The sequence below is a fragment of the Haemaphysalis longicornis genome, unplaced genomic scaffold (assembly GCF_048455015.1).
Source record: "Haemaphysalis longicornis isolate Haplotype H1 unplaced genomic scaffold, Haemaphysalis longicornis Haplotype H1 scaffold_3, whole genome shotgun sequence".
Taxonomy (NCBI): Eukaryota; Metazoa; Arthropoda; class Arachnida; order Ixodida; family Ixodidae; genus Haemaphysalis; species Haemaphysalis longicornis.
The window spans coordinates 69,254,097-69,268,926 of NW_027526335.1; the positions used below are offsets into that span (position 1 = coordinate 69,254,097).

The 14,830-nt window shown below is 47.9% G+C and overlaps 2 protein-coding genes across 2 annotated transcripts in view; both read left to right on the top strand.

Moving 5' to 3' along the window:
• LOC144174583 (transient receptor potential-gamma protein-like) overlaps window positions 1–13,162 on the top strand; it is a 147,314-nt gene extending 134,152 nt beyond the window's left edge. The window contains exons 12-17 of the mRNA XM_077703356.1: window positions 116–311; window positions 1,019–1,213; window positions 1,341–1,382; window positions 2,818–3,001; window positions 7,423–7,925; window positions 9,068–13,162. Coding sequence (XP_077559482.1) covers window positions 116–311; window positions 1,019–1,213; window positions 1,341–1,382; window positions 2,818–3,001; window positions 7,423–7,925; window positions 9,068–9,448 — 1,501 coding nt within the window. The 3' untranslated portion in view covers window positions 9,449–13,162. The remainder of the gene's footprint in view (window positions 1–115; window positions 312–1,018; window positions 1,214–1,340; window positions 1,383–2,817; window positions 3,002–7,422; window positions 7,926–9,067) is intronic.
• Window positions 10,574–14,830, top strand: part of LOC144175259 (uncharacterized) — an 81,965-nt gene continuing 77,708 nt past the window's right edge. Inside the window, exon 1 of the mRNA XM_077704355.1 lies at window positions 10,574–10,692. The gene's annotated coding sequence lies outside the window, so the exon portion shown is untranslated. The remainder of the gene's footprint in view (window positions 10,693–14,830) is intronic.

Sequence of the window (14,830 nt, forward strand, 5' to 3'; positions counted from 1 at the left end):
TGGTAAGTTTTAGAGCACACAGCAAGTTTCAGTCCTGGTGTACAATGAACATCGCCCCCTGGTGTCCTGTGGCTAAGCTGACGCACGGGACTTTCGCTCTGCCGCTACTCTGCAGCCTCTTCGAGTCATCGCAGACTCTGTTCTGGGCGAGCTTCGGTCTGATCGACTTGGACAACTTCGAACTGTCGGGGATCCAGAGCTACACTCGCTTCTGGGGACTGCTGATGTTTGGCTCCTACTGCGTCATCAACGTAGTCGTGCTCCTCAATCTGCTCATTGCCATGATGAACCACTCCTACCAGATGATATCGGTGAGTCTCGCGCGCATGCGCATTCTCTGCACTCGTCATGCTCGACAAACTGTATCTGTCCAAAAGTTATTTTAATACGAAAGTGTGTTATTCCCGGATACACAAAGATTTCACTGAAGCAACCTTTAGTACTAAAGAGTGCGTTATAGATAGGATTGTTCGTTTTCGGGTTTTATATTTTAATACGAAAGTGTTTTATGACGGTATACACCAAGAGTTCACTGATGTCATATCCGCCGCGGAAATGATCCCAGTACACCTTTGCCGAAGTGACGCCAGCAGGACGTCGCTCGCCAAGCACACCAACAAGACAGCCGCCTACCCGCAAATCATGTTCAGCTGCAGATTTCACTGCACATTTCACTTTCGTATTTACCGATTCCTCTGACAGAGAACTCAACCACAGTTTTTACGCTTTTCGCTTAATATAGCTTTTTATTTTGATTTTGGTTTGTACACCTGGCAACAGTGCGAAGCTTTCTTACACTGTTACAAGTCTTATATATCTTGCAGTAGAATAGCCGCATTTCTTCTTCCTGCGATCTTGAATTCATCAATTTTTACGTAATCGAAACGCCGTTACGCGTTCCCCTACAACCAGAACAGTCTGTAATGACGGCCCACGCCCGACAAGAGATGGATAATTTTTCTAGCAATATTACAAAGCGACAGACTGCTTCCCGTGTGGGTCCCTTCCTCCTGGGCAGGAGCACGCCGACGTGGAGTGGAAATTCGCCCGGTGCAAGCTCTGGATGAGCAACTTCGAGGACGGCGGCACGGTCCCTCCGCCCTTCAACGTGATCCCCACTCCCAAGACGGTCAGTTACTTCCTCCGATGGTGCTACCGCAAGCTTTGCGGCAACTCCAGGTCGGCCAAGAAGGAACACCTCAAGACCATTAGGGTGCGCCGAACATTGTATACAATTCCGTACACATCCTCTTCCCTCCCCCTCTCCCCCTCCCCCCTCTCGGGGGCTTATCTTCATTCGTTTAGGGTATATTTACCCGGTTCTTCTTTCCTGTCCACAGAAAAAGGCCAGGCAAGCCAGTGAACGAGACATGAAGTACCAGGTGAGTGTAATGGTAGGGGAAAAAATACGTTTCTGAACGGAGCCGAATACCAGTTGTCCGCCTCCACACTTGGTGTAGTGTATCTTCTGTATATATATGCTTGAGTCAGCTTGCGGGCAGGTTTTATTTATTTATTTATTTATTTATTTATTTATTTATTTATTTATTTATTTATTTATTTACTCGGGCAGTGATCGCACTTTTTTTTTCCAAGAAATTTGATGCAAATGTGGGGGTGCATTACGCGGGGTAAATGTTTTGCGAAAAACTACGAAAGCAAGTTGAGGGTCAAACAGCTTACGATAGGTATCATGCACGTCATCAAAATAATAAATAAGAACATAATAATAACTCCGCACATCGCCGCCAGCCGCTTTGCAAAGTGACGTAAAATGCGGTGTTTTCATCAATTACGGAACGCGACGGAACGAGTTTGCAGCGAGGTGACAACAGGGCGACAAATAAGTGGCGGCCTCTGTCACAGTGCAGGACATCAAAACAGACATGGGGGCCGACGCAGCAAGCTGAGCGCATTTTTTTTTCTTTGGCTCGTGAGTACATTATGTGCATTTAGTGAGAGTTTCTTCTTCATCAATATTGAACGCAGGCTTGCCGATATCGGTGATATGGGCAAGTCTGCGGCAATAACGTAGCCATGTGTGCTTTGAAAGTGAAGGAAACAGAAGTAAGCACGATCATCATCAGCTAGACTTGGCACACATATGACATACTGCTGCGGCAAGTTCGGGGTGCGTTCATCGCGCGGGAAATTTTAAAAAATCGAATTTTGGCGACAAACTTCAGGGGTGCGATCATTACGCGAGTGCGATCATTGTGCGAGTAAATAGTGTATTTATTTATTTATTTATTTATTTATTTATTTATTTATTTATTTATTTATTTATTTATTTATTTATTTATTTATTTATTTGCTTGTTTAGTTAGTTAGCTAGTTAGTTAGTTAGTTATACTGCAACCCGTAAGGACTATGGCAGGAGTGGGGAAGACGCCGGTGCAAATACTTGAGCGATAAAGTATACACTGAATAAACCTAAAGACACCGGGGCAAGGAACAGAACACAGCAAACATAAGGAAAACAGAACACAAAAAAACGATAAAGGAAAAACAGCCATGTAAAATACCAAGATAGCCCTAGAATTTTTTTGTTCTTGGGCCTCATTATTAAATATTTTACGTTCTTCTACCAGATTCAACTGGAACTCGATTTGTCTTAAGCTTTATCCATCGTGCTTTTTTACGGTTTGTTTTAGCTTTACAACTGTAAAATGCACTGGCACATGACATTTAGGTAACTCAGTTGCTTTCGAGTGGGAACTATTTGCGGTGGGCTAAATGCCGGGCCTGCCTTATCCCGAAAGCGGGCGGTATCGAACGAAGCCGTTGGGGCTGACAGCGGCGCAATTCTCCTCGTAGACCATAATGCGGAACCTGGTGCGGCGCTACATCACCAGCGAGCAGCGCAAGGCGGACAACCAGGGGGTGACAGAAGATGACGTCAACGAAATCAAGCAAGAGATCTCGTCTTTCCGGTACGAGTTACTCGAGGTGCTCAAGATTAGCGGCTTCAACACTTCCACTGCCAGCGGACAAAGTCAAGGTAACACCGGCCCCTCCTGCCTCCCTTGCGGCTACCTTTGTCCAGTTAAGGCGCCAATCCCGCTTACCGCGTACCTGCTGCATTGTTACGCTGGCGCCGAATACCCGGATGTGAATGTGAATAACTTGTTCCCACGGGTAACAATGGCATCTTCAGTCAATGACATCTTCAATCTTCAGGGCCAATGACATCTTCAGTCGCGTACATGGTATTCTTTCGAGCATGGCAGCTGAGAGAAGTGTACCCCCTTGATCGAAATGATGGGGCAGTTTATCCTATCTTGGCAAATCCCTCCTGTCGTCGCGGGTGTCCGAACATTCGAAGGCAAATCGCCCCAGGATGGTCCGCCGAATACGACAAACCTTCCAACCGGCTGCATGGGTTTCCCTCCATTTCAAAGCGCCATTCGTCGCGGTCCATAGATAGAACGATATTAATACTTGCCGCGGGGCTCAGAATGTCGGTTGTAAATTTAGAAGCACGGGGTTCTTTTCGATCGCCTGGGGCAGATAAGCCTGCCGTATTTCTCGCGCCTCAGCTACGCTGGGAGCTTCCTCCTTTTGGTACCCTGGTCTTCGTGTCTGTCGGAATATCAATCCCCGTTTTATGTACCGCACTTTCGCAAGTTGACGACTTACTGCGGGCTGGGTCGCTCGCTAGAAGCGAGCGACCGCATTTGCTTTTAGTTTACTTTCTAGCGCGGCATGGGGAGGCCGCACGTGGTTTGCTCCGCGGAAGAGCAGGCAGCCATCGAAGAACGTAAATGGGAATTGACTCGCGAACGTGCTCGATAATCGCCGAAGAATCATCTACAATAACGTATAGGCTCCGGACAGCGAAGTTTGCCGCGCGAGAGCAGCGCTAGCCGCGACAGACACGCGCAACTCTGGGTCGGTCCCGCCGCGCCGACCGCCTTCAGCGCCAGTGAACGCAACTTAGCAAAAAACGTTTGTTATAACGTTATTTGCGCGTATATGTACTACATAGTGCAACAAAGTCATGCAAAATGTTATGCAGTCGGGGGAAGCCTCCAAACAAAACGGGGCAGTGATAAAATGCTGTCGCCTCGCTGCCGAGCCGTAGGCTAGCACAACTGGGAAGCATGTGTTCAAGGCTTTGCATTCTCCCGCGGATTCTTCTTCTCTGTTTTTTTTTTTCGCAGTTACCGAGCATGGTTACTGAATCTTGAAAGGTCCACATTAAGCGAGCGGATTACATGCTGCCTTGGTGTACGAGCAGCTTGCTAGTAGGGTGGCTAGCAGGCGGTAAATACACACAAGTGCGCATTAAATTTGGTAACAAAGAGGGCCCCCCAACACAGGTATAGCAGAGTAGTTTATCACCCAGCGATTATACGTTGCTTCATCTAATATTCCACGTGCTTATACCGCCGAAGTAAATACATATAACCGCATATGGGGCACGGACACGTTAATGTTCCCAAATGTTTCGCGAGCATTGGGATGCATCAAATCACCGCCTCTTCTTGCAAAAGAAACAATGAAATTGTTGTCTAAGCCACTGAAAAGCAAAGAAAAATAGAGCTAAGACGTGCCCCAATCAAAGTTGGAACAATTTGTACATAGGAAAAAAAATTTCGCGTTCGGGGAGTAGGAGAAGGAGGAGGAGGAGGAGTACAAACTTTATTTATCCCATCCGTTGTGATTGCGGTCACTCCGGACCAGTGAGGGGAGTACTCAGGGAACTAAATTTTTTCTCCCGTGACTTTTGTTGCAAAAGCGTTGACGGTAATAAAAGCGCTACTACTCCTTCCTAAGGGAGGTCTCATGCCGAGCCCGTGGGCGTGGAGAGAAAAAAAATACCCAAATATGAATATTCCGTAATTTATTCTGATACGCCTATTAGATGTTCTGCTTACCCCTCCCCCATCCCATCCCTGCCCAAAGGAATTTCTTGTGATAGCCTTCTCGTGATGAGTTTCTTTTTTGGCGGCGTGTTTACATGTATGCAACTAACATACTGGGCTAGAACTGGAAGCCCAAAAGTTTCTCGGCGAAGCGGGCACTTATTAACGTCCGCACTTTCGCTATACCCCAACAAACGTGAATTTCACACTATTACGTGTATGAAGCATCACATTCGGATCAAAGACCTATATGTAACTCCCGTGTGGTCCAGAGTCGCATGCAAGTGCACTCACATGGATGGAATACCCCGCGCGGAAACATCGCGCAACGTCTGATATATTTGCAGACAAAGCCTCGTCTTTTGTGGAGTGAACAATATAAATTACGGTTTCTTTTGAAGCAAAACATGCTGATCTTGAGAAAGGTTTGCCCCGCAGTCAGGCTGTACAAGCGTTTCTCTTCTGGGCATCACGCCTATGCGGCTTTTATATGCCTTCTCATACGCGAGTTCAACCTAATAAATCCTTCTCCATTCACATGCACTATGTGGCAGGATTACTTTACAATCTCTTACTTCGTTTTAAGCTCAAAAGGGGCGACTAATATGCTTAATCCGCGCTGCAAAAAGAAGAGCGCCCCCGAGCCGGCAGCGTACCGGCTTGCGGGGACCGACCCAGTGTTGCGCATACTGCCGAAGGGGGCGCTGGGTGTCGCGGGCTCCGTGTCGCCCTCTGGTCGCTGTCCGGAGCCTATACCAAACATTTTCGTTTGTGTGAAGTTAAAAAAAAATGAAAACGCTTCACTTTCATCGATCAGTGGTTTTCCCTCTTGATTTGAAGTGCTTTCGGTTTCGGGATTTTGGTCGCTTTTGTTTTCATTGAGGTTTTCATTGAGTTCAAGCTACGCGCGCCGACGTGTTTCCGGAGAGGAGAGGTTTATTATTTTCTTTTAATACTAACTTTTTGCTGACCTCAAACGCCGGCTGGAATGTTTCTGCGGGTGGTGTTTCAGCCAAGCTTATCTTTATCACAGTTTTGAGCCAAAAATGTGGGGGTTCATTAGATTTAATGAATTCGGTAGAGGTGACCTCCACCTTAAGGGCTGCTAAACATAATTTATGATTATAGTTGTGATTAATCAGAAGTAGAGCCTCGCCGCCAGGATCCGCACGAGTCACCTCGTAGCAGAAGACCTGGTTAATAATATTTATCCGTTTTGACGTACAGGCCCGCTCAGAAGTAAACGGAGCACGGGAGCCGAACTGCATCGCTGCGCCGCGTATGGCCGCCGACGGGAACCATGGAGCGCCGGTCAAAGAGTGTGTTCGCACTGCCCCCGCTGCCCTATCTGATATGTTTAACCGCCGCTCTGCTGGCGTGTCATGATCGGCGAGACGGTCTTCAAAACGCAGCGCTGGGCTGGCTGGGCTATAGAGGGGCGCTGGTTGCATTGCCGCTCGCAGACATCAGCGGCGACCGAATCCGCTACTCATGAGCTGGACGAAGCTGCGTGCGCCCGGAAACGTGCCTTGTTGCGCGCTGTAAAGGGCGGCATAAAATTGTAGGCCGTGTGGTTTGGCATAGCATGTCATTGTGATATAATTAATTGTAAGCTGGCAACAAACTTGCCATGCACAATATAGAAAGCACATTCACAGACATTTTCGTTGTTCGGGAAAAAAATCTCGCTTACGAGATTTCTTCTTTAATTTTGGGTTTGTCCCAAGTTATTGCTGCCGGTCAGTCCATGTCTGCTCTGAAGAAAGGGAAATACAAAAAGTCCATGCGGTGGAAATTCTGTATTGGAGAACACCGCAAAGAACAGGTACAATCGTTGCCTGCTATCACAGACCGTCTCGCTGAGCGTGACACGCCAGCAGAGTGGCGAAAAAACATATCAGATGGGGCAGCGGGGGCAGTGCGAACACTATCTTTGACTGGCGCTCCATGGTTCCCGTCGGTGCCCATACGCGGCGCAGCAATGCAGTTCGGACACCGCTCCCGTGCTCCGTTTACTTCTGCGCGGTCCTGTACGTTGGTCCGCGGGCCAGGGGTTTACTGGAGTTAAGTTTTGGATCAGTGGTTTTGTTACGTGTGCACGTATGGACAGACATTTCTACCCGAAACACCCATGCTGCCAAAAAATTAAACCCAGCTCCATCAGTGTGAAATCTGCTGAAAAAGCGGAGCTGTGGTTCTCTGTGTCGGCTCGAACGTGAACGGGCGCTCGCCGCACAACGGCAGCGCCGTTGCCGGGCTGATTTTACCGTTCGCGCAAAGGAATCGGTAGCTAAACGACAGCGGCGGGAGGCTCCCTCCTCTGTCTCTCCCCTAGCTGAAGGGAGAGAAACCTGCCCTGCGAGACCACAGCGCCCTCTACCCTTTAGTTTGGGAATCGGTTTCTGCGAAACTGCTTGCGTGACACCCGACCTACAGCAGACCTGCGAAAAGGCTCGACCTACAAGTTACAAAAGCAATCGGGATGTTGTATTTTGAGTGTGCTGTCGTCGTTCCGAGTGCCCTTTTAAGGTTGCGTTTCTTGCGCTGCACGCAGGCATTGGAGGCAAGAAGGGCCGCCAACGCGAGCGCCGCCTGATGAAGGGCTTCAACATCGGCCTCATCGAGGGCTCCGTGCCGAGCCCGCCCGAGATCAACATCGAGGACGTAACGTCACGGAAGTCACCCGTCTCTCGGTTGGCCCGCCTGGCGCGGCTCGCGAGCAAGAACAAGATGAAGCGCGGCCGCTGGGGCCACCTGGTGGAGGCCACGCGCAGCGCCCGCGCGGCCTTCTCGCGCAGCCGCAGCGAGGAGACCATGAGCTCCAGCTCGTCCGGCTCCTCGGGGGGGCCCAAGGGCGACTCGGTCTCCAACTCGGAGACCTCGCTCTCCATGCGCGGCCGCATCTCGCGCAAGTTCGGCACGCTCACCTTCAGCCGCTCGCGGCTCGCCTTCTTCTCCGAGCACGACTCCCTGCGCCACTCGTCCTCGGAGAAGCGGCGCGCCCACAGAACGGTCAGCGCGCCGCCCTCCTCGGTGCTGCCGCGAGCGGCCACGCAGGTACTACTAGCACCCACACCTTTTTTCCCGAAACCCTAAACATATCCTCTAAGGTACCGCTGATGAGGCGGCAGGCTGCGTATTTACTGATCGCGGCGAAAGCTGTAGAACTTACCGGCCCATTGTGGCATCGCATTCATGTGTACAGTAAAGCTTTTTTATGGCGCAAGCTACTCTTGGGGTCGAAATGTGCCTCTCAAGGCCGTTATCCTTGAAGTTATTGCTGGAGAGGAGGTTTAGGAGACCTCTCCGAAGTCGAGAGGAGGCAAGCTCTGATCACGTATTGTGCTGCGCGCACATGCACTCTTCACACATTTACCGGAACAGTGGCAATCACTACCGCAATTTATGACACCAGATCATGACACAAGACGTCGTCAGGGACAAGTAACACTGAGGCGTCGGGCTATAGAAACATCCGCTCAACGCACTGCTCGCCCAGAGAGTGCTCGCGTAACGATTCGTCGTCGTGTCCAAAACAGCGCAGAAGAAAAACGCAAGGCTCGCCGTTACGTCGCTTATGTATACATACGTGATTTTGCGTTGCAACTACAGTCGATGCTTCGATTCACGTTTCTAATGACGGTTGCTATAAACGCATCTTGATTATATTCACGCAAAATAACTCGCTGTCTTTTTGCATATATGTTGAGCTTAGTGCAATCGCAATATCCCGCCGCAATTTCGCATGACAGGAGCAAGGGGGCATCATATCTTGCCGTCACATCCATTTGGTGGTGACACGAGGGACAAAGATCTTTTTGCTTACTGAATTCCAGAAACAATAGCACTGACGATGGGAAGTTGGAATAAACTTTGTGGGTGGGAGGTAACATCACGGAAGAAGGTAATTGTGGTCACTGACCAAGTCGCAGTTTAAATTGCAAGAGTGTATTGCGCCATAAAAAGTTTTACTGTACACACGAATACGATGTCACGACGGCCCACAAATAATGACGCTAAGTCGATACAACGGCTAAATCGCCGCTTCTACTAGGATGAGATCCTACAGGGGAGTTGTCTGTTCGGCTCAGTAATTAGGAGTGCTTTATAAACCCTAGACGCTGACAACGCCTCCTAGGATGAGGCGCCAAACCCTGCGCGGTCCAAGTGCCCGATTCGTCGCTCCATCTTTTTCGCAGGCGGAGCGCCAGGCCGCCGCCAACGCGGCCGGATCCTGCAACGTGCTGGCTGCCGAGTGCAAGCTATCGCCTATACCGAGCTGCGCCAGTTCGAAAGTGCCCACACCGCGCAACTCCATCAACGGCACCCTCGAACCGGACGCCGTGGCCGCAGTATGCGGCGCCCACCCCATGGACATGGCTGGCCTGGAGGACGAACTGGCGCAGTGCCTGCCCCCCTCCGAGTCGTGCTTGCCTACCGTGGTCGTGCAGCCCTCGTCGGAGCAGGAGGACGCGCTCAAGGACTCGGACGAGTCGCCTGCTAACGGGTCCATACCGCTCCTCACGCGGGTGTACGGGATCGAACCCGTCAGCAAGCCGTCCAGCATGGGCTGGATATGACCGAGCATCCCCGATGGGCCGGCCGTGCCACGCTGTCGGCAGCGCCCCTCGATGCGCTCCATAGGCTTAGAATAAGGCGCCGTCCTGGCCGCCTTCGCTTCCACTGGTTAGGCAGAGTGTTTGCGGGACAGAACAAAAATTGATGCCTATTTGCTCCTTTTTTTTCATGACTTTCATAGTATTTACGTAAGGGCACAGATGACAAGGGGGGACATAGCGGTCTGTAGATTTCGCCCAGCAGCTTACTGTAAAACGTCCGCATGTAGGGTTATCGGCCCAGCCGACATCATAACGGCAAATTAGCAAGAATAGTGTGATGGGGATAACATTGCCAACGTATCAACAAACCACTACGGGAAGAAATGTATTGGGCTTGGCAGGGTTTTATAAAGGAGGGGGGGGGGGGGATAAATATGTAAACCTTTTTGTTAGAGAAATACGGCCAAACTTAAACTATACCTGACATTATGTTGTTGAGGTCGCATCGTTAAATCGCCAGGAATTTATAGAAAGGCACAAGTTTGAATTATTCGATCAAGCAATATCAAGGTATTTGTTTTGAGGTATGTTGCTGCCTGGTTGCCATATCTATCGTGCCAGCCAAGCTTCGCAACCAATTTTCGCAGAGAGTTATTGAGGTCTGCTGTGGTTATTTTTATATATTTTTTTTTCTTTTGGCTGCGTTTCTCGCTAATTCTGGCCATTTTGGCTGTTTACTAAGCGTAAAACGCAAATATTAAAATCTTGCCTCTCAATCTGATCCCTTAAACATGAGCTTGGGACGGAGGGTAATGTACAATGCCGACAGTGTGGTACGGCTGCCTTGTAATAGTCTTTTCGAGGCCCGGAGTGGAGCTCGTCACCGCTTGAAACGACTTAGACGTACGGGCAAGCACGACGAATGTGTACATACACCCCAACGGTTTCTCCCAACGACGAGAAGTTTGTGCCAAACAACGTGTTTAAACTGTGCGCGCGAACTAACACAACGAGACAGGACAAAAACTTCTCCGACACCGCGTTTTCCGAGTCGGCTCGGGTAACTGCGGCCGTATCAGCGACGTCACAGTTTTCTGTTTGTTCCTGTCGTACAAGCCTGGGCGAGTTATCCTATTCCACTCCGCAGCCTGCGTTCGGGATGGTCAAAGTGTAGAATCGAACTTGGTATGTGTGTGTGCATGTGTGTGTTCACGTCGGCGGTCACGTTGTGTTGCAGCACTCGTTCTATTCGCCGAGCGTTTGAGGTGAGTGTATAGAGAAGAGCTTGGCAATCTGTTATTTCGTGCAAGCAAGATGTCGCTTGCTGCTTTGTTAGTGTATTTTGTTGCCTGAGCAATGCGATTAGTCTGAAAAATGGCGCCCTTATCGTTCCGCTATTATACGACAGCTCCGGTGGGGCCAACACAGCTTTATGTGAACGTTACGTCAGGCGTCACGCCGTAATGTTCACAAACTTGTATCGCCGACGTGTTTCCTGCATTCCTTGCTTTTCTCAGACCACTGGTGAAACTACGCTTGACTTGAGACGGCCTGTTACTTAAGCTTCATAGTTGGCGGTTGACTTTTTTTGTCTTTGTCTGCGGCATCAAGTATCAGTTAAAGTCACCATGCAGTCCCTTACAATTACCCAAACATTCCTGCGCTGTTAGCGTAAGAGAGTGCCCAAAACACTCGTACATGCATCCCGTAGCCTAAGACCCCAAAAAGACGGCACTGGGTGAAGCTTCGTGTAGAAGTCTCAAATCCCTTGCGTTTCTGCGAAATCAATTCGCAACAGGAGGGACGATGATTTACTCATATGAAATACTCACGTATTCAGATAAACTTTGTAAAGCTGAAGGCTGAAAGCCACTGTTGAAGCTATAATGAGAGGCTGGTGCTAAAGCCTCAGTTGGGCTGGACCAAGACATAAAGGCTCAGGCAAAAAACAAATCCTGGACAACGAAAATTATTTAGTTGGGGCAAAGCTTATCATTAAACAATAGTGTCCTGCAAACACGGATAGTCGTCTATGCGGGTTCGTAATAAATACATGTAAGCTACTAATTTAAGTTTAGGTTTGTGTGACTTACGTGCAGTAGGGGATACGTGCAGTACGAGATTAAGAAAATTAACGATAATCACAAGTTCTTGACGCAGCGCAGTTCAACGTGCGTGGGGCTAACAGTAGGAAAGCTGAAACTACCGAAAGAAGAGATTATTGTTATCCTTTTTATTCAATTGATAGGTTGTACTCAATTACTCGAAATAAGGGGCTGACCTCCGGCAGAACGCGCCGCAGTTGAACAAGCTTAACTGACGTATAAATGAACGTCCAGCCAAAACCCCCACAATGAAACCGCCCACACCGACAGTTTAACGTTTGTGTTTTGGGTCTTATAGGTGGAGGATGCGTCCGAAACAGAACCTCTTGATTTCCGTATTCACTTACGCTGCGTTGCCACGCACACATAACCTTCAAGCTCGCCATCGTTGCAAGAATGCGGTGTCTCGCCCCATCTTTACCAGCATAGCCTTGCAAGCCAAATTATTATTACGTGCTTTCCTTTTCTTTTTGCAGTGAGCCGGCAGTAGTTTTACACTGCTTTGAGACGAAGAGATTTATTTATTTATTTATTTATTTATTTATTTATTTATTTATTTATTTATTTATTTATTTATTTATTTATTTATACTATGGGTGTACCCCAGGGTTCTGTGCTGTCACTGCTCCTATTTAACGAAACGACTCGACGCTATTTCAGACCTTAAATTTATTTAGTGTTTCGTTTCGTTATGTTTCAGGCCTTAAATTTATTTAATCTTTCATTTCATTGTATTATTGCATTGCTCATTTGTTTCTTTATTTCTAGCCATGCGTTACGCGCTTCTTTACATTTGCTGGCGCGGATGCTGCGTCTGTTATTCCAGTCAACCTTATTGCGGCTTAAGGGACTCCAGCCCGCCCTTAGCTAATCGAATTTGCCCCCGGTAATTGGTCACAGAGAACGCAGAAGCCACCAACTGAAGAGGGTTTTCGCTGGGCATGTTTTATGTCTCCTGTTTCGGCTCACTGAAGCGGAAACGCAAGTGCACCGGCCCATACCGCTTTCTGGCCGTGGGAGGTAATACCGCCGCTGCTATGAACGGCAATGTAGAGGGGAGGAACTGCCATCGTATGCGCGGTATTATCTCTTCATAGCGGCATTTACAGGCGGCGGACTTGTAAAACATTCTGGTTGATTGGACTTTAGACATTTGGTGTTGTCTACGACTACCCCCTGACTCTGCTGGCGGAATTTACACAAGCAAAGGTTCTAAACACCTCCGACAATTGTAGGAGATGTGATTTTACGTTATATACCATGTCAAGTAATTACGCTGTTCGCGTGCTTTAAATCCAGGTGTTCTTTACTTGATTCAAGGTGCTGCTTCTGTATATTTATAACTGATTTGGTTTGGATCTTTTTATGTTCGTAACATGGTTTGTGGTTCTGGTGGCAGACAACCTCGGTCGAAAGAACGTTATCTCCTTTTAAGTGCTTAAAATCTTCAATCATGTATAGCAATATTCGAAACATTAGAAAGGGGGGCAGGGGTAGTTATTTCACGTAATGGCGGGTCTCTCGAAGGTGCACTAACGGCAGTTTTGAATATCTATTAACTTTATCATTTTAAGTACGATCTGTGAAACTGAAATTGTGGGCTTCAACGGTTAATAAACGAACTATTTGCAATGGAGAGTATTCATACAGGGCATCAAAAAACCGTGTTAAGTGAAAAGCGCGCTCAGATGCCTCGATTCCCTCTCCCTCTCTCTCTCGATTCCCTTTGCCCAATTTCGGGGAGACACCGGGCAGCACATAACCGCCTACCAGTACATTTATCCTATCTAACTTGTTTCCGAAACAAAAACAAAAGTCGGTATACTCGTGCAAACTGTCAGCGTTGAAACTCGAGTGGCTGGGGTTGCCATCATATATCATTCCATCGAGACTTTATTGCCGTAGATAATGACTTGGCCACAACACACATCTGCAGTTTTCTCCAATTTCAATCCTTATCAATCAGCTGTGCAGCTCTAGGCTCACGCGACATAGTGAAATAAAAAAAAACACAAGTTTAACTGTATACGCAAAGCAGCTGTGATTAATCTCTACATGGCCTTACGAACAAGATAACACCGCGTAAACAATTGTCCCGTGTAACGCGTTACTACTAAGATTTTAAAATAGAATGACAACGTTAGAGCTTTTGTGTAGATTCAGCTATTAGGCGCTAGTTTTCCATTAGGTCCGCCTACCGCGAATCGTACTGAAAGGACTCCGGGCGCTAGAGTTCGTTCAGGAGAAAAAACGTGGATTGCTTGTTAATCAGAGTGTAGCGCCTACTCACTTCTGAGCTTTAGCGCAAGGCGAAACGTCAATCAGTTTTTCGTAGGCTTACATGACCACGGCCAGCAAGTATAGGCGGCTTGAGGCAGTAGCTGTAGATATATTTGGCTACGATTACACGAGAGCCCCTATGACAAGGAGAATTACTTTAGGGAACCAAATGCAAAATATATGTGTATATACGTATATTAGAGACTGAATAGGAGCGTTTAATAATACGCCAGGTGATATCAGGAAAGGAATGCTCGGTAGTTTTCGTGAAACTACGCGAATACGAGCGTGCCGCACCACCACAAAATATGCTTCTGCACTACGAAATGGGTAGCAACTATGGATGTAAAATATCATTTTTTTTCGTATACACAGACGCAGCTGGTAAGAATCACAGTTTCACAGAAGTGTAAAGCCGTAAACTTGTAATATACCATTTTTCTCGAACCCCATCGATCTTCCACAAGATTCAAACTTTACCTTGTGGAGCACGAATAGATAGCCTAGGAATATCTAATACAATAACAAACGCAACCAAGGCACCGCACTCGTTGATGGAAACTAGTCGGGTAGCTCTCTTGGCATTTTGTACCATGCTTTCAGGGAATGATTCAGATGGAGTTGAGTGTCATGTTTAATTTACTGAAAACTCAAGAGAAGCACTATTCGCGCAAAACTCGGCGATTTAATCCTATCATTTTTAGCTCTACTACCATTGAGGAAGACACTTCAAGTATTAGTATACAGTTCTATAGCCATTTTAGCCACCTAGCACCTTGAACAAAAGTTTGCAACTATTTGCGAGATGACGAACGCAGTAGGCTCGTATCCGCGGGACCCATTAGACAAAACTCTATTTCAGAACCAGTTATCACCGTGGGATTATCCTTGTTGCAAAGAAAGAATTACAGCTTCCGCGCACTCTAAGCGAAAATGGGGGTTGAAGAGTTTGTTGCCCGTGTTCATGGAAGTCTTCCACTGTGGTCCGGGAGACTATTTGTTGCGGGGGAAAATTGGT